Here is a 19604-nt window from a genome sequence, read left to right as displayed (position 1 = left end):
CAGGCAGAACAGAGCATTACGCACCACTGAATGCTGGGGAGGGATAACCAATCATTAGAAGGCTGAGGAGTAATTATTTTTTCACCTTGCTAACAGCACAATATCCCACTGAACATTTTGGAAGGTTCTGCTAAAATGGGTTCTAGAAACAAGTAGAGTACAATGTGCTCCTCAAATAATGAAACTGACAGCATATAATTCTTATATCACAGAGCTCAACAACCAAGTCCTTTTTCCAAGTCAGAGCAAATTCTGGTCAGTACTGTGTTGTCATAGTCTGACACAATACGACTGAGTCAAGTTAGGCTGCGCTCCCATACCGTTACTGGCAGAGGAATCTCCAGCAATGCGATAGTAATGTAGGCTGTCAGCGACAACTCGTTGTCCACTCCACCCTGCAGGGAAACACAAAGATATATGCTGACCCCACACAGCTTCTTATCTTCAGTCTTTTCTCCCACTCCAGAGGGCACAGACTCTTAGCTTGCCTCCTTCCTCTTGCAGTTGATGCGAAGGTATCAATACCACCGATAAGTGCATGTTGGGGATCATACAGAATGGTGTGTGGCTCTCTGGTGTATGCCATTGATATGGGAATATCCCATCTGCCTATATGCTGAAGAAGTTCAACTGGACCCATCTGACTTAGGGTCATGTTCTAGCCTCACAAAGAAGCAACCAGCCAGACATGTTACCTTCATAGCATTGTTCAGGAGTGTCCCAGAACTGTGGAAACAGCCGTTTTCCTTCTGTTTGTATGCCAGCCAGAGCAGAGCATCTTGGATGTGCCTCTCATCGATGAAGATGTGACGCCGGGCCTGGGCAAAGGACTTGAGGACAAAGGCTGTGAGCCTGAAAGGGAAAAACAATACTGAAAGGACCTTGAACAGGCCTGTTGGTCACCTCAAGTGACAGGGTCCATATGCGGATCATCTGTCTGGAGACAGGCAAGAAGGCCTGGGTAAGAGTGGGCCTATTAGTTAGACCTCATGTATATTATATCTTCACCTGAAAATTGCTTTCTATCTTGATTTTTGTCCTTCACTCAATTCATAAAACCCTGTAATCTCTTTGTGCTGAGCCTACAATTTGAAAGGCAATGACTGTTGATCTGTGTCCAAAAAAAAAAAAAATCTTTTTGGAAAATGTAGGGAATTGCATGCCAATTAGCTAAACATCTGCCTAACAGTAGTACTCAGAACTACAGGAAAGGATAATTAAATCCCTGCTCGTGGTCTCTGCTTATGGTCTGCTGGAAGAACTGTTAAACTAGAAATCCATGCTTCATGGGTTTCCCAGAACTCCCCTAGAATTTTAAAGTAAAACAGAACGTGTTAAATGAGTTTTTGTTAGGAGTTGTTGCAAGCAGTTGTGAAGCAGAAGCAGGCATGTGGTGAGAAGCCAACATGCTGTCAAGAGCCAATTACCATTTCAAAAACTCAAAGCAAACCGAAGGTGATTAATTCATCCATTCTTACCCTTACCTAAAGTTGAAAATGCATGGCAATGATATGCTGGAGCAATTCAAAACTTTTCAGCAAGTCACACTGGCAACACACATCCTCCAGTCTGTGTTTGTTTAGTAACATACAAACACTATTGAAAAAAAATGCAGCTCTGTTCTTGAATTATCATTCTTTCCACTTGTGTCTCCACATATGTTTCCATATGGAACCACCTTTCCCAGCAGCCTTCTCAGCAGATGCTAGTCTAGAAGAGCTGCCACTGCAACTCTTCAGCCTTCCTCAGTGAGGGTGTTAAATCCCTGCTCCCTTCTTCCCCAAAGTATCTCCATTTCCTTCTTGTCTGTCATGGCCCTCAGAGCTGCTGGTGGGAGGAAGTACTTCAGCTACATAACTGGCTTGATGCAGCCTATTTCATTAAGAAAGAGGCAGCATAGGGACCACACCAGCCCTGGCAAGCCTGCTGGTCTACAACAGCATTTTCTGTTTGCTCTCAGGCAGTATTTATTATAAATGTGTGGGCGAGAAAAAGAAGCATATAGGGGAGGCATAGGTGACATTGAAATCTCACCAGGTATTCCCCAGTTGGCCATAGCGTGGTCCAAAGGTACTGTAAGAGCCATCTGTGTGCTTGTAGTTCAGCTGCCTCTGATACCCTGCAGTGAGAGTTAGAGCAAGATTCAGATGCCAGAAAGAGTCTGCTCAGGGAAACAGAAGATTAGCTCTATCAGCAAAGGCAAATGGGAGGAGTAGGTCAGTCTTAACTTAGCCAATATGAAGTACAGGTACATCCCCACCTCCATGTATCACTTGTACTGTGTGAGGAAAAGGAACACCTGCCTTTCTTCAGAAGGAAGGCAGGACATATTAATGGCAATCAACAAGTCACTGGAGCAGGTCACCTGACAACTCTGCACTGCATTGCCACCCAATGAGAAAAGTGGATAAAACGATCAGGTACCGTAATGCTTAAGCAACAGAAAAATAATAAAGGGAAAAGCAGCAAAGGATCTTTCCAGGGATACAGCAGAGACCACCTGTGTACGAGAGATGCTCTCTCCACATCTGACCAGCATCTGACAGAACCATTTCAGGCAGGATCTAGAAGAAAGCAAAAGCAGAAGCAAAAGCCATGCCCCAGCTTACCACTCACTAAATATCCAATGGCCTTGGATTTGACCTCCTCACTCAGCTGCCCTGTCTTGTTCAGATAGTCCAGGACATAGATATTGGGTGCAAATAGGACCATGTTCTGCTCCCCACAGCCAAATGGCATCTGGAGCAGCTGATGGAGGTTTTGCATGGCAGTGCCCATGATGTCACCTGGGGAGGAGAAGATACCAGAGGAATGTTAACAATACTTAGGACTGGTTATCCGAACGAGAGGAAGCAACTGAATGAGAGAACCATGAGATACCAGAGAAGAATAAAAGAACATCTGGATTGGTAAAGATCCTGGAACAAAACACAGAACAGAGGAGAAGATGAAAAGAGAGAAACGAGAGAAAGTTAGGGCATTAGCAGAGAACACTGAGGAAAAGGGCATGCAGAAAGGGAAAAGGAAGAGAAAAACTGGAAGGAAAAGTGCTCAAGATAGAAGAGATTAAAGACAAGAGTGAGCTGTGCTAGAAACCAGGAGAAAAAGCTGTGAGGTAGGAGGCCAATTCAAAGGGGCAGAAACAGCACATGATTCTTCTGCCAGGCTGCTCACTTACCCAGCACTGAGAAATATGCTCTGCCCGAGTCTTGCACCACATTTGGAGGTAGCAACAGGGAAAACTTCTCTTTCACAGGCACTCCTGAGAAAGAAACAAGACCCAAAACAGTTTCAGTGCAGTTTCAAGAAATGGCCAATGGAAAAGAAGGGGGTCTCAGTGAAACAACAGGAACACTTCCTATTAGAAATGCCCCGACTTCAGTCACTTCATTTTCCCCTGGTTATAAGGCAATCTCTGCATGAAACCACTTTAAGGCAGTGTTAAGCACTGTAGATGATGTGTTTACAGCATTTTCCTGGGTGCACTAGAAAACAGGAAGCAACACTTGTAACCCCAATGTCAGCACAGGGATGCAAACATTCATGCTAAATCTGTCCTTGCTCATACCCTGATGTTTAGGCAGGATGGTCCTTTCTTACAGACTTTCTTCTGTCTTATGTCTCAAACTCCCAACTGATAGGGCATGATTTGATTACCCAAAAATAGCAGCCTACCTGGAATATGATAGAGGCAGCACTATCTTCCTCCTCCAGGCACATCCCCTCCATCAAATCACACAAGAACAAATAGAGAGGGTGGGAATAGTGGGCTTTACCTTTTCCACAGAGCACAGAGTTCTGGGCTGTTTCCTTCTCAATTCCTTCAGGCTTGGTTGGGATGAAGGGAAACAAGAGAGGTGAGAAGTCAGTGAGAGAGGAATACAGACAGACAGGAAGCCTTAACAAGGACAGAGGGATAGGTGAAAAGAGAAGTGAGGGAACTGAAGGAGAAGCAGTTACAACATTCCTTGAAATACAGAGCTCTGAAATAATAATTTAAGCAAATAAAGTAAATGTGATACTAAGTGGCTGATGTTGTATGTGGAGGACAGGAAAAGAAGAGAACACTGCAGGACTATCATATGGATGACCTGCAACTACTGCATGCAGTGGGAAACACTTAACATCCTTGTAACAAAATGACTGCAGCATTAAAGAGGGTTGTCCTGAAGGGATGTCTGCAGTGCTATTTATCATAATGCTGCAGATGTTTTAAGGAAAAAAATGTGCATGTTAGTAATAGAAAGGGAAGATGCTGTACATTGTAGTATCTGGTGATGCTACTGATAGCATACAACATAGTAGGCAAATGTTAGGGGGTTTTATGATACAGAGACAAGCTAAGAACATAGAATCTACCTGCCAGATGACCACACACAGTATAATAAACTAGCCATTTCCTATAAAGGATATCCAATACTTCCACGTAATAGTTACCTGTGTACCACATTACATCAGTGACTCTTCTTGCCGCAGGAAGTTAATGAACTGTAAAATTTTAACATGTTTTCATGGACTTTTATCATAACTGAAGTTTTGTGGGGACTTCTCTACAGTCATCGAATTCACATAGGTGCCTGTGAATCCCCTACCTTCATCCTGGTGCCAGACTATATTACCAAACCAGAACTGCAACACACTCAGCTTAAGAGGCAGTTTTTGGCCACTCAACTAGCTGAGAAGCAGCATGTTCTAACTGGCACATGCCTACTGGGGACGTATCAGAAGGAGAGAGGCTATAAAGAGGGTGTATTGAAATAGGAGGTGACAGGTAGGTGCTAAAGGCAAGGATAGACTGAAGTAGGAGTCCTGTTACTGTAGGAGATAGGGAACGTTTAGTGTACTGGGAGACACAATGCATTATTAAGCTGCATTCTTTATGCAGCCCTGTCAAATTATAAAGATGATGTAAGACCATCATATTGCCACACTTGCATAGTGATCTCATAGAATCATAGACAAGACCAGCTTAGAAGGGATCTCCAAAGATCATCTGGTCCAACCTTCCATGAGAAAGGGAGCCTAAATGAGATTCTTCTAGCATCCTGTCCAATTGCATCAGAAAGTGTGCTGTAGCCTATGGGAAATTTCAGTCCTCCCTTGCCACAGCCCACATACCTCCACCAGTAGCTGTCTGATGACTGTGTCCTTCCGCCCTTTCGCAGGGGTCTCCACAATGGCATTCCCACAGGGCTTCTGGTTCTGTAGGGCTTCAGTGCTTACCAAGAACTCCACATGCCCTGGAGGAAACAGGGGACAGTCAGCCCTGCCAGGCTGAGCCAGGTGATGGGACTCATTGCTGCTTCCAAGAGTTTCAACTTGTAGGCTCATGGATGGGGATTTCTGTCACAGCTGAGCACTGCTTCTTTCCCACAAGAACACAGCTCTCTATACCAGACGTCACCCTGGAGCAGATGAGCTGCACTGACACTGAAATATGACTCTATTTTGATGACACTTTTCCAGAACCTAGAATACCACAGTGCTGAGACCAGCCAGTTCAGCACACTGCTAACCCATACACCCACCACAGCTGCTACTACAACTTAACAACGTGGGGCAGACATCGAATCTCTGGGAGATTGCTGGCCAACAATGCCTCTGGCTTCATGTGATGCTGTCCAAGGGCTGTAAGGTTTGACGGTATGGCTTGTAGTGCCAGACACAGCCTTAGACATCATGTCCACCAGCCTTTGCCTCCCAAATAACTTTAGATCAGACACACTCAACTGACATGCTTTCCAGGAAATGGTGTTGCTTTAACACCCAATACTGAACAGGGAGAACAGCTGAGAGAAACCCTTCCTGCAGTTTTCAGCACCCTGAGACCTTTACCTAGAGACTTGGGAGTCACCAGCCAAGCCACAGTTTTCCTCCCATTCTCACAGAGACAATGAGATTCTTCCTCCTTTTCCACCAGAGTAGCCACATAATGAGTAGACTGAGCCAGAGTCACACTGACCTGTCAGTCATAGAGAGAGGTGCAATCAGGGAAGGGTGATCATGAGAGACAGGGATTAGGAAGCCATAGCAATAGCTATTTCTTCAGTATCAAAGGAGTGGGGAAGTGGAGTAGTGGGTTCTGCATTTGGAGTATATACAAGAAATAACATAAGAATTTCATGGACAAAGGGTCCAGAGCTACTGAGAGATAAGGTAAGAAGGCAAGGTGAAGGCAAGAGGTGTACAGGTACAGGAACAGAGAAGGATTTAAACGTCCCTTACCCTGATGCAGCTGTTCAGGTAGTTGAAAACGGTGGCTTTCAGCGTGAAGGACTCACCACGCACTACAGAGTAGGGCATGGTGAGCTCAACAAAGAAGGGCTGGAAGGCTCTGAAGGACACTGTTGGGGACAGGCCAAAGCCTGTGTCTGCTGAAGTGCAGAATGCATTGGCTTTCCACTCAGTGATGGTGTCAGGAATGGTCACATCTAGGCCAGCATTTCCCTCAGAGCTGGTGAAGCACAGAGAGCAAGGACAGAGAGATGATTTTTATGGCATTTTGACTACTAGCCGTACCCCTTTTGGCCAGTATTGCTGTGAATGATAGAGTACAGTGTTTGTTACTGTAGGACCACTCCACATCTTCCAGTCCACTCCTTGACCAAACCTATGGCTGACAGTCATTTCATCTCAGAGGATTGCCAAGTGATCTCTGCAAACAATGAAGGACTTTCTGATATTGAAAAGGCTTGGCAAACACATTGCCACCTTATAAAACCAGTTTTATTTAAAAGGAAGGAACTAGCCCAATGTACTTACTTTATAGGTAGTAAAGTCCAAATCCAAGTTTCTGGGAAATACTTTCGGACTGTGTCCATCGGCTCACTAGTTGTGCTTAACGTGTCAAAATGTGTCAAACCTGACTGAATGCCTGAATGTGATGAGATGGAAAAGAAATGAACTACTACTAATTCCAAACAAGCAAAATCTGTATCAGCATCATCCTTCCATCTGAGAGAGTCTCAATCTATGTAGCAATAAGAAGCAGATGCATGTTGTGGTACCACCAGGAGTAAAGTTTCAGGGTCAGATCTTATTAGCAAGAAGAGCTAGTCTTTCATTATTTTGTGCTGGTCTCTAGTGAACCTCAAAATTTGCAGGGCAGCATTTTACCAGGTTAAACAAAAAAAAAGGATTTAAAGCAAAAAGCTATATAGGACCTTATGTGCAAGCAGACTTTTCCCTCTCAGGTACAGCCTTAATGTGATACTCTTCTCCATCCTATCAGGCCAGCTAGCAATGAAACATCCCACTGTTGCAGTGTTTTTTGTAGGGTTGTCGTGACTCAGAAAACCACCTCCTTGCCAAAGCTATAGCCTCCTCAAGAACTGGGTGAAGATGCTCAAACTAAAAACAAGCAGCTGAAATTTGGGAGGGATAAATTTAGATATTTTGACTTAAAAAGATTCACAGAAAACAGAATATTCCCAATTTGGTAAAATTCTGAGTTTGGAATGAAGTTTGGTAAAAATTAAGCCTTTGGTTTGCTTCTGTTTTGAACAACTGGAAAACAAGGACTTGGTTTGCTTGGTTTTTACAAACAGAAACACATCCAAAAGGTTCTTAAGGAAATTCTAGCTTTGGTCGTCTTTAGTCTGGCTAAATTAATTTCTGCATTTGCATAACAATTGTGTAGCTAAAAAGTATCCATACTATCTGTGCAACAGGCACCTCCAGAGCCTGAGAAGGTCTCAGGGCAGAAGTGAAAGATGCTCTCAGATGTGTATCACACAGCTCCAGACCAAAGTGGCAGGTGGCTTGCTTGTATTTGCCTATGTTATTTAAGGTTTCTTACTATGCCTATTTCAGTTTAAAATAATTTGAAAACATCTATTCTGTATCTTAGCAACTTGTGTCAGAAGTCGAAATTGTTTTCAAACTGTACCAAGCTGTACCAAACTGTACCACATGTTCTTATGTCAAGGGAAAACTATCTGAAACAGCTAGAATAATTTATAATTTTCAATATGTTTACCTTAATATGAGATTCTGGAGGATGATATGACCAATTCTGTTGCCCAAACAGCTACAGTGTAAGAGTTGAGATAGCCCTTAGAAATAGGATGAGTCCATTTCAGACTGGACTTCTACCACACAAATCTTATCATTCTAAGCTCCAGCTACAAACTCATCACTGAAAAATTTGTCACCCACTTCATGGTTTTGACTATACATAAAACTGGCTGAGTCTATCAGAACAGACTGAAAATGGTATTTGAGACCACTTAAGTGATAATCTGGGAAAAGAAGTCTAATACACAAAAAAATCAGCAGCAGAATAATGTCCTCTATCAGAACCTTTGAAAACTGCCTGGTTCTGCTGACTTCTAATGTGGAGTTACCAAAGCTTGTCTGTAGACCTCCACAACCCAGCAAAACCCATTCAGAAGCTGAAATCTGTGAACTCAATTCAGTAATATTTCCAAGGGTTCAAGTCACAATCTCAGCTCTTGTTTAAGTATTCACCCCAAAATACAAACAGGATCCCTGTTCAGAATAAAGGTGGTGATAAAACCCAGTTCCTTTACCGCTTGTCCTCTTTGCATACATAGGTACTGCGGCCATGGCTCCATGTGATGCTAAGGCGACTCCTGGATGCATGGAAATCTGAGGGCGGCAATACTGAGGCTTCCTCACCTTGGTATTTGTGAAGACCTTTAAACCCATCTCCTATGGGAGAGAAACCCAACATGGCTTTTTTTGTTACTGAGTCCTGTTGAGGTTTACACAGCAGACCTGACATTGGTGTTTTACTGCCTCAAAATGGAGAAGCTGTTACTCTGTGCAGACTGGACCTTGAGACCATCCCCCCAACTTAGGGTCTGGGTGGCTCAGAGAGACAAAAGAATATATTCCCTCTGTTTCTGGGGCACAGATTCCAGTCCAGTTCCAGCCTAGGGATCAGAATGAGCTGGGAAATAGATACAGAGTCTGTCTCTGGAAGGAAATGCCTCTGGCTACAATGCAGCTTAAGGACATATTAACTTATTCAAGGTAACTGTAATGGCACGGGATTATTTACCTCCCACTGAACCTTACTTCAAGTCAACCTCAAAGATTTTCCTGCCAGAAGAGAACTTTGAGACTCCCATTCCACCCCCTAACCAGGCAGGAGAGCTATACCTTTAGGATGCTGTAAGTGTCCTCTTCATTCGCCTCCACTACTGGAGAATAGGTGATCCCATTCAGAACTATTGGCTTCAAGGAAATACAGTTCTCCAAGGGCTCATCCAAGAGCATGTCTGGACCATGGTGATAGCCATGCAATTCCTTCACTGGCAGCAAATTATACACCTTGGTAGAAAAAGAGTAAATGCTGTGTTTGGTATTTGCAGTGTCCATTGTTACAAAACACAACTGAGGAAGCTGCACCATAACAGTCACAACACCAGCACATGCATCCACATTGTCATGGTCCTCCCTCTGGTGGGAGCAATGGAAATGTGGGAAACAAAAAAAGGGATCCAGATTTGGAGATCCTGCCTCTTTTGCTACGGACCTCATGTTGCTCTGGTTATTATGGCTCAAATATGAAAAACTGGCACTGGCCAAACCACCTGTACTACATTGTCCCTACTCAGGGATTGTCTTTTTTTGCTTGGCAAGAGGGGAATAAACTCTTTGATGCCTCAGATGCTACTCCATGAAAATTAATCCATGGATGGACAGAATAATTGAAGAATTATGGTCAAACACAACACAGTATTTGGCTCTGGCCAAGACAAACAGTACCCTTGAAAGAGCTTTTTAATTATCATGCCTGTAGTCACAGAAAACCCCTAAGAAACAACTGTTGCCCACTGGAGGAAGATGAGAAACAGCACAAGGAATCTTTCCTGTGTCAGCTCTGACAAGAGGGGACTGTTCCCTGTTTCCACTCTGGCACTGGGCTGAACTTGCTCTGATCAAACTCCGACTTGTTCCACAGACTAAGAACTTACAGAGGTGGGTGACAGGTCAGCTTCTGGCTTCAGGAGGAGAATGCTCTTGTCCACAGCACGGACAGCACAAAGAGAGTTCGGGGAGGCTCTGAACAGCAAGTGAGCATCAGAGGAAGGCAAACCTTCTGAAGGAGAGAAGCTTAAGTCCACCTGTAAACACAGGAAAAGCTACATCACAGATGCCCTACCCTTGCAGGACTTTTCCCTGCATTTGCGTGCATCAGTTCTAACATTACAAAGTCCCCATATGCATGCACACCTCCCCCTGCACTCCCTCCGTGCTACTGTTCCCTTTCTCCTTTGCTAGAGGAATCAACACTAACAGTTCTTGGCAATTTCAAGCATCACCATTGCTCATAAAAATTTTAAGGCAGTTTGGGGTTTTATGGTCTTTGTGAATGTGATGAAATAATCCCTCATAGTGGGTAGCTGTGTTCAGGAAGCCAGCATGGTCTTGAACCAGGACCAGGCTCTGTACTGCACTCAGATACTGTATGTGGAGAGAAAACAGGCTTGCAAAGACCCTGCTTAGCAGATTCTTTGGTAACATGAGAAGCAGTGGTGACCTGGAGTAATATTGCAATATCTAGGGGCTGGTAATGATTCTGAAGTGCTGGCCTGTTGGTTGAGGCCTGCCAGACTTCTGTGCCTTCTCCAAAACCTAACTCACAACTCTAACAACCCCTTAACAACCTCTGCCCTGGCAATTCTTGCTAGTAAAAGTTATTGTCATCACCAACTCACATGATTTTGTAATAAGATGGCTGACCTGCATAAATCTTCTCTCTCCTCAGCAGTCCAAAATGCATCCTCAGAGCTAACATGTTGCCTGACAAAGCAGCTTTCTTTTTCTGCACGCTTTCAGTCTCACCATTGCTATTGAAGCACTACTGTGCATTGCTCAGCAGATTAGGCAAGGCTTACCTCCATTTACATACAATAGAAATTAAAATGACAGGATGAGCTGTACAGGAGCTGAAAGATCTGACAAGTATTAGCTTTGCCCACTGGATTAGGGCTATGCATGTTCTAATTTTGGTCTGTGACTCCATAAGCAGACACCTCATTGAGAGAATGCGTTTAGATGAAGAGGAGTGAAATACATGTGTTGCAGTATGACATGACATGCACCTCCCCTTTTTTATTTTACCCTGGACCATCAGTGGGATCAGTGGCTGCAACTAGCTGCTAGGGGTGGGGATTAAAACTGTAGTCCCATGCTAGCACTTTTTTTCTAACACTTGATATCCTCCAAGCTAGCACAAACCAGTAAGCAGTGAAGCTACCTAGAATAATGATATGTTGCTTGTCCAGTGTTATCAAATCTACAGAAATTAGCTTAGCCAGGCTAAATCTAAATCAGTGAGCTTGACCACACTGCAGTCTGATGGCTTCTCCCTCAAGAAGTGGACACTTACCTTATTGTTGAAACATAATTCTATGTAGAACTTGGCTGAATCAGCGATCACCTCACTGCTGGGGGCAGTGGTGTAGATAAGCACTTGGGCCACTGGAGCAAAATCAGCTTGTACAGGCAGCTGTAGCAAAAAGACACCATTGGCTAGAAAACAAAACAAGAGCAAAAAGCTGAAGTGCAGAAAAACCTTCTCTTGGAACAGTCAAAGTTTTCGGCTTGACTCGAGACTGAACTTCATCGTAGCCATTATGAAGCTCCATGCATACAAGTGGAATGAATTGGTGTTCAGAGAGATGCATGTCTCACTGTCTGCTGATAAGGCCTGTTTTCCCATGCATAACTATGCTGAATTTTGAGTCAGCTTCTAAAAACAGACCATCAGACTGTGTCTCCTATGAACTCTGGAGCCCCAGAAATGCAATGTCAGAAGAAAGACAGCTGGCACAGGGGTTTAGACCAAATCTGTGCAAAGCCTAAATAAAGGCAGAGAAAAGAAAGGTCATACTCTTCCCAGATCTTAGGGTATATGGCGATGTCGATCCCTGCATTAATATGGAAGCAGAGTGCATGTCTGCCACAGCTGCCCAGCCTTCCACAACAGTGGCAATTCGGTTGGGCAGAGGAACTCACCATCTTCCTGGTCCAAATCCAGAATGTGTGTGCCTGCTTGCTTAATGTTTCCCTTGGCCGTCACCTGAATGGGAGGATAAATCCTGCTGTGATTGAGGTTACATACAAGCCAAACCTTAAAGTGGGGCAGCCTGAGAGGAGAGCACATGGGCTGTATGTCTGCTGCTCACACCCTGCTCAGCTGCTCTCTGCCTCCCTGCAGCAGAATCCCAGTGCTCACACAGAGGGCATGGGGACATCCTTACTTTTTTACTCCAAACTCAGACCCTCCTTTTGGTCAGGAAAGAACATATGAAGGATGATGAGAAAGTGTTTAAAGCCTGCTGCCACAAACCAATTTCCATTTCCAGCCCCCTACAGTTGCCAGTGGCAACCTCACTGTATGGCAGGTGCAAGCTTACCAGATAGTAAAAGGTTAATTTCTTCTGCTCTCCTAGGGCCTCTGGAGTAAGGATATAATGGACCCGGAGTTCTGTGGAGGAGCCACATCTTAATGCCTCATACTTGGGCTCAATTTTGAGGAAGCTATTACTAGGAGAGTAAAAGCGCTTTAGATGAAGATATCCTTCTCCGTAATATGGACTAACCCAGGAACGGTCATAGCAGTAGGGGTGTGTTTTATGAATTGCCTGGAATAGGAGAAAATACACAGATATCTCAAACACAAGTGGCTGAACTGGAGACAAAATTCATGGCCTAATATTAAAGGTTTGGTATTCTTTTATATTTAAGCAACAAGGAATTCTACAAAATAAAAAACCCTATGAGTTTGAAAAGTGCAAGATAGAGTGGTGGTATCCTTAGCAAATCATTGGGAATTACCTCACTCCCAGAGTAGCTGGAGTATGTGTCAAACAGTATCACCTCAAGGGCTCTTTGCACTAATACCTTGCCCTCTCTAATATCATGGTAGTTTAATGAAAAAAGAAGCCAATTTTCATTTCTTTCCTTATTACTGGCACCAAAGAAGGGGCAGTGCTGTATAGTTCAGATATTACCAGTGCCAAGATCAAGCTAAAGAAAAGGAAAAAAATCTCCACCTAAGAATTCAAAACCTAGATTGAATAGAAGTTTAGGAGCTGAGAGAGTCCAGGTCCTCCTAAAAATGAGAGCAAGGCCAAGATATTTCACGTTTAGAAGGGTGCTACTTCAGCATTTAATGTGTCTCATAGGAAAAAAATCTCCACCTAAGAATTCAAAACCTAGATTGAATAGAAGTTTAGGAGCTGAGAGAGTCCAGGTCCTCCTAAAAATGAGAGCAAGGCCAAGATATTTCACGTTTAGAAGGGTGCTACTTCAGCATTTAATGTGCCTCATGTGCCTTTTTTCCTTATCTTTCTCATTTTACTTGGCTGTTCTTGCCTTTTCTTTACCCTGCAAAAATCCGAAAATTTTAAGCATCTAATAGTAACTTCTGGATAATTTTTAATGGTTTTAATCTGTGACAAAAGAATTGTGGGGAGAAGAGCAAATACAATTCTAGACATAAATATTCTGCTCTGATCCAGGATAAGATATTATGAAATGTGCATATTACACACATATTGCATTTTCCACTAACAAAAAGATGCTCAGCAGCACATATTTTTCCCAGATAAATTCCACACCTGGGAGAAAATTTATGTGAATGGTTCATACACTTTTTACAGCAATAGAAGTAAAAATAAGGGAAAAAAAGGAAAAAATCAGAAGATTACTTAGAAACTTGAAATGCTAAATCCATATTGCCTTAACTGACCACAAAAGATATTAAGATGAGATACTTGGGAAATAATCTAATTGAAAAGACAACGAAGCACTAGCAGCACTCCATCATAGTAGATAGGCCCATCCCTGAAAAAGATTTGTCTAGGTAGGGCCAGTGACCTCTTGGAGCAGAACGGACTAACCCTGAAAAAGATTTGTCTAGGTAGGGCTGGTGACCTCTTGGAGCAGAACGGACTATTACATTCTTTGGATGTTCCTTCCAGCCCTATATTGCTATTGCCAAGCAGAAATCAAATACTTACAAAGTAAATGCAATTGTGATATGGCAACCCAGTCTGTTGTATGACTGTTTCCACCAAACTTATGTCAAGGTTGACACAAACAGCAGGGAACAATAATCTAACTCTTTTGCCTATATAGGAGAAACTTCAGAGTACTCCTTTCAGCCCTATGGGTCACTTCATCACCTCATCTGGAGGACTTACCCTAATTCGAATAGCATCAAAGTCCAACATGGAAGTGTTTAATGCAAATTGTGCCACGCCCTTTTCATTTGTTGTGTAGTTTTTTTCCTGTGCTCCTTGTAAAGAAATTCTCACAGTTTCATTGGCGATTGGAGCACCAGACCCATCCACTAGTTTCACCTGGAGGAGCAAAACCAGCACAGTTTAGAAGCAGAGGAATGGGTGCCACCTGAAAGGACTGGTAGATCACCAAGCTAAAGACACTGTGTCCATGTCAGACAAGGAATCCTCCACAACACTTTACACTGCAAATTGTGCCACGCCCTTTTCATTTGTTGTGTAGTTTTTTTCCTGTGCTCCTTGTAAAGAAATTCTCACAGTTTCATTGGCGATTGGAGCACCAGACCCATCCACTAGTTTCACCTGGAGGAGCAAAACCAGCACAGTTTAGAAGCAGAGGAATGGGTGCCACCTGAAAGGACTGGTAGATCACCAAGCTAAAGACACCGTGTCCATGTCAGACAGGGAATCCTCCACAACACTTTACATCTAGCTCTTTCAGAGAGAGCTGCAAACTTTCTGAATCTTTTTTCTTTGTCTCTTTCTTATCTCCAGCTCCTGATCAGAGCAGTGGACCTGGAGAATGACATGTATTCACACCCCTGAGGCCTCCTATAAAACAGGTGACTGGAGAAGCAGAATTTTACTGGGCTGGAAAAGCAGAAGCACATGGTCCGAGGGGTAAGCAGAATGAAGGCTGTGCTCTCAGCTGCTGTTTGAGAGCCTGCAAAGGAAAGGAGATGCACAGGGATTAGCAGCACTGAGATGCAGCATCTTTGCAGAGGCAGGGCCTATATCTGTCCAGTCTGTTCAGTAGCATCATTGCTTGGCACCCATGGCATTCCATTCTCATGGTTTTCCTACCTGCCCAAAGAAGGGGATTCCACGTTTGTAGTAGGAGTCTGAATGCTCAAAGGTGATTCTGCTAATGGTGCTTGTGATCTCAGAGAAGCTTGTTCCAGTCGCCTCCACTCCTGCAGAAAGAAGCATGAAGAACTAATTTGCCTCTGTCTGATCAAAATTACTTTTACTCCAGGCCAACCCTCCTTTACTGGACAAACAATTTTGTTGATGCTCCTGGACTTCAGGTAGGATAACTTTAGGATTCCAGAAAAACAAGAGTCTGGTTTTCTCCCTCATTCCCACTTGGCAGGCCCCTCTGTTGGTCTCTCCTGGGCTTATTGCATAGCTGTTTCATCCAGATGATTCATACCTGTATCCTCCTCTTTAATCTTAGCCTCTACATGGAGCTTATTCTCATATCCAGCTCTTTTGAGGTGGAATAACTTGGTCTTCACCATTTCAGAAATACAGCCATAGTTGTCTGTCTGTTGGAGGGAAACAAAGAAGACCATTATATTCTCATTTATATAATGTTTATTCAGCTTAATGAATCCATCACTGTGCATTGCCCTGATCTGAAAGAGAAGCCCATAAACCTCACAGATAATCTCCCTCTGTTGTTTTTATCAAAACTGGAAAAGGACATAAATATCTTGGCAAAAAACATTTTGAAGTACTGGCAGCAACATCAGAGCAAAGAGCTTTGCAACCTAGAAGATTTGTGTGTGTGTGTTTGTGAAGTTTAAAGTTGCAAACACTTGGTACAAAAGCATAGGGAATTACTCAAGCGTAAGCTACAAAGAAATGTTTGTCAGGGTGAGGCACATTAGAATATATAGCTGCTGATTTAAAATTCATAAGCCATATGAGTGATACATAAACCAAAGCCTCTGTATGTGCAGAAAACAGATGACAGTGATTTAAAATTCATAAGCCATATGAGTAATACATAAACCAAAGCCACTGTATGTGCAGAAAACAGATGACAACTGGAAAAGTATTTTCAAAGCTTGCCACCTCACTTCAGTATCTTCACATACAAGGCAAGTGTCCACAGAAGAGATGCCTGGAACAGAGGTTAGCACCTCAGTATTCATGTTTTCTTTTAACATGGATAACAACAGCACTGGTGGACATCACAGTGTACCAGAGCCAAAGGATCACAACAATGTCTTCTGTTTGCTTTCTTGTCCTGGTATATTTTCACAACTGCTATTTCTCCAGCTTCTGTCAATTAAGCTAGCACTATTGCACCTGTCTGTGCTCCAAACACCATTCAGTTTTGCTTTTGTAGACTTTCCAGTCTGAAAGGTGAAAAAAATCTTTATCTTTTCCTGTTTGTCCTAGCCACTGCTGCTAAACCCATATTCCTTTCCTTCTTGCTCGAAATCCATCACTGCCCTCCTGTTCTTTCTGCTCCTCTCCTGCTTCTAACATCAACTTCTGATCCCACACACTGTCTCTAGTGGAAGCCAACACCAAACTCTGCTGTCATTGCTCATGGCTTTTCTACCTCACTTGTTTCTTATACTCTCCACATTCCATGTGGCCTTTTTATTTCTCCCACCTCTTTATTTTCCACCAGCTTTTTGCCTTTACTCAAATCATTCTTACTGTACAGCCCTTCCCCCTATTTTTACCTATTATTTCATCTTGCACCCAAACTTCTCTCCTTCTTTCTTAAAATACATGGATTTTCAAAGAATCATAGAATCACAGAAAGGGTTGGGTTGAAAGGGACCTTAAAAGTCATCTAGTTCCAAACCCTCTGCCATTGGCAGGGACACCTCCCACTAGGCCAGGTTGCTCAAAGCCCCATCCAACCTGGCGAGTGTTGGGGCAACTTCTCTGGGCAACCTGTGTCACTGCCTCACCACACTCTTCACACTATACTTGTACATACTCAGAGCAAGACTGTGCCTATAAGGCATGCTCAATAAACCTTGTACATACTCAGAGCAAGACTGTGCCCTACAAGGCATGCTCAATAAACTCCACTTTCTTCTTTCACTCTACCCATAATAATAATCAGGACTCACCTGTCCAGAGAACTCCTCACACACTGCTTTAGCCTCTTCACCATAGCAGAGAGTAGCTGGATTTTCAAACTTCCGGCAGACACGGAAGTTCACGAGGCCAGGAACAGGCTTCCCAAATGTGTATCTACCAGTAAGGAAGATTGAAAGGAAAACAGAGCCATTAGGAATGTAAGAGGGATGAAAAAGACCCTACAGATGCACCCCACTGATTGCAGGACTCTCCCCTAGAGCTGCCTACAGGATACACAGGGTCATTACACAAAATAAAAAGCAGAACGAAATTGGGTAGCATTGTAGGATCAAGCTCGGCAACAGGGACAGAATGACTGAATATTACAGTCCTGTTTGCATACCTGGGAATAACACATAAGTCTTCAGAATTCATTTACCTTAATGCTAATTTAGTTGAGAGTACCCCTCATCTTGGAAAACTTGCTGCAGGTATCTAACCCCCAACCCAATTCTGATGGAACTGGTTTGTGTGTGTATGAGCACTAGGTCTTTTGGCTGATCCTTCAGCCCAAGCCATGGCTCTCCCTACAGGGTGCATGGTACAATGCTATGTGGAATGGAATTAAGGGACCCAAAGGAAAGAGGACAATTGCATCACTTAGGGAGTCTTCCCAGAAGTGACAAACAGAAGACACAGTTAAAACATCATTCCCAAGTAAATTAAACTGATGACTTCTTCCCTAGCACTGTAGCTGGTGTGAAATCCTCTATGACTCAGAAAATATGCAAGTAAAACAGTCCTAGAAAACAGAGGAACAATATGTTTCTACATGTTACATGCAAAGTGCACCAAACAGTAACTGCTGCCTTTTGTCTTATAGTAGATATAGTCTGGTCCTGAGACTCCAAAATGAATAAGAAATATAATAAAGTCTCATATCTCAGTCTCTCAACTAAACTTTCAGCAGCAGTACAAGGAAAAACTGAAACCAAGGAGAACTTGATAGAATGACACTCACAGACCACAAACTGTCACCTTCAGCTTCTCATCAAGAATGCTGATCATCTTGGGCATGTTCACTGTTACTTCGAATTTTGGCAGCACTGCAGCAGAACCAAAGGAAAACAGTCTATGTGGTGAGGAATAACGTAAGAATGACATATGAAGGCTGCTCAAAGACTATTCTTACAAATTACCCAAAACCCTTTTGTATATAAATGGTCAGATTTTAGAGGTTTCTGCCACCTGCACATCCCACTGAAGTCAGTGACTACCATTCAGCCAGCCATTGTGCCAGGTAAGAAGACAAGATTATTACACCAGCTATCAAAATACAGGAGTTTCTCAGTTAACACAGAGCTTATCAGTCTCACCAGCAGTAGGATACAGTAAAATAGAGACATAAGTTAATAGAGATTTCCCACAAATACAGAGTTGGGACTGCAGCCTGGTCTCTGCATTTCCAAAGCATGTAGATCTTAGGAATTTGCAAAAGAGAAAGATCCCATAGCTTCCCCAGTGACACAGCACAGGGTGACATCTTATTCAAACCCAGCTGCAGGAGGGGAAGTGTATGGTGACTGCCTTGGGAGAACTAGAAGGGGTTCAGGGCACAGAACTCTTGCAGTTGGAAGAGGTCAAAGGACTTCCAGACACATCTTACAGGACTCCTGTCTGCTGCATGAGCCAGATTATGCCAGACCATGTAAGAAGGGCTGCATCTGGCTTGATGGAGTGGGAAGCTATGTTGCTTGCAACCATGTGCAGGTGTGTACTGGGATACCATTCTTCTAGACAAGCAGATGTAACTGGCACAGGGGTGAGAGCACCAGAGAGAGGTTAAGGCACTAAGGTGTCATGCAAACTACAGGCTTAGCTTGTGGGTGAAGAAAGGCAAGATCTGAATTTACAAACAGCCCCAGCCTGGCTCCGACATACAGCATGACACTTGGCAAGCATGTAGCCAACTGGAGATGAGGCTGTGCCTTAAAACACCTCTGAAAAGAGGTGAGGCTTGTGGTTGCCAGCACAGACTGATCCAAGCACATTGCTCCTCCTGATTGGAGCCTTGCTGAGGTGAGCAGTCAGAAGAGCTGTACTGCATGGTCTGGGACTTATAGAATCATAAAATCACAGAACTTTAGGGGCTGGAATGGACCTTACTGATCATCTAGTCCCAACCCTCCCTGCCATGGGCAGGGACACCTCCCCACTAGACCAGGATGCTCAAGGCCTCATCCAGCCTGTCTTTGAACACTGCTAGAGTTGGGTCAACCTGTGACAGTGTCTCACCACCCTCATAGTAAAAAACTTTTTTCTAATATCTAACCTAAATTTCCCCTCCTTCAATTTCAACCTGTTACCCCCGGTCCTATCACTGCAGCTCCTAATAAAGAGTCCCTTGTAGGTTCCCTTGTAGGCCCCTTCAGATATTGAAAAGTTGCTATGAGGTTTCCAAGCAGTCTTCTCTTCTCCAGGCTGAACAGCCCCAACTTCCTCAGCCTGTCCTCATAGGGGAGGTGCTCCAGTCCTCTTATCAACTTCGTG

General features: G+C 43.5%; 1 protein-coding gene across 1 annotated transcript in view; it reads right to left on the bottom strand.

The window, feature by feature from the left end:
• Window positions 1-6: 6 nt before the first annotated feature.
• Window positions 7-19604, bottom strand: part of LOC103799051 (alpha-2-macroglobulin-like) — a gene marked incomplete at its 3' end in the record, with an annotated part of 27243 nt that continues 7645 nt past the window's right edge. The window contains exons 7-28 of the mRNA XM_009071343.1: window positions 18076-18160; window positions 17105-17228; window positions 15436-15550; window positions 15087-15196; window positions 14184-14342; window positions 12393-12620; window positions 11992-12055; window positions 11363-11505; window positions 9945-10094; window positions 9127-9297; window positions 8532-8673; window positions 6763-6874; window positions 6226-6454; window positions 5836-5962; window positions 5119-5240; window positions 3777-3828; window positions 3179-3262; window positions 2610-2786; window positions 2035-2119; window positions 696-852; window positions 321-395; window positions 7-33 (exon numbers count right to left, since the gene is read on the bottom strand). Of these exons, the coding sequence (XP_009069591.1) occupies window positions 7-33; window positions 321-395; window positions 696-852; window positions 2035-2119; window positions 2610-2786; window positions 3179-3262; window positions 3777-3828; window positions 5119-5240; window positions 5836-5962; window positions 6226-6454; window positions 6763-6874; window positions 8532-8673; window positions 9127-9297; window positions 9945-10094; window positions 11363-11505; window positions 11992-12055; window positions 12393-12620; window positions 14184-14342; window positions 15087-15196; window positions 15436-15550; window positions 17105-17228; window positions 18076-18160 (2738 nt within the window). The remainder of the gene's footprint in view (window positions 34-320; window positions 396-695; window positions 853-2034; window positions 2120-2609; window positions 2787-3178; window positions 3263-3776; window positions 3829-5118; window positions 5241-5835; window positions 5963-6225; window positions 6455-6762; window positions 6875-8531; window positions 8674-9126; window positions 9298-9944; window positions 10095-11362; window positions 11506-11991; window positions 12056-12392; window positions 12621-14183; window positions 14343-15086; window positions 15197-15435; window positions 15551-17104; window positions 17229-18075; window positions 18161-19604) is intronic.

This window comes from Acanthisitta chloris, unplaced genomic scaffold, assembly GCF_000695815.1.
Source record: "Acanthisitta chloris isolate BGI_N310 unplaced genomic scaffold, ASM69581v1 scaffold14353, whole genome shotgun sequence".
NCBI classification, from domain to species: domain Eukaryota; kingdom Metazoa; phylum Chordata; class Aves; order Passeriformes; family Acanthisittidae; genus Acanthisitta; species Acanthisitta chloris.
Note: the sequence above shows the minus strand (reverse complement) of the source record. Positions and strands in the feature narration are given on the sequence as shown.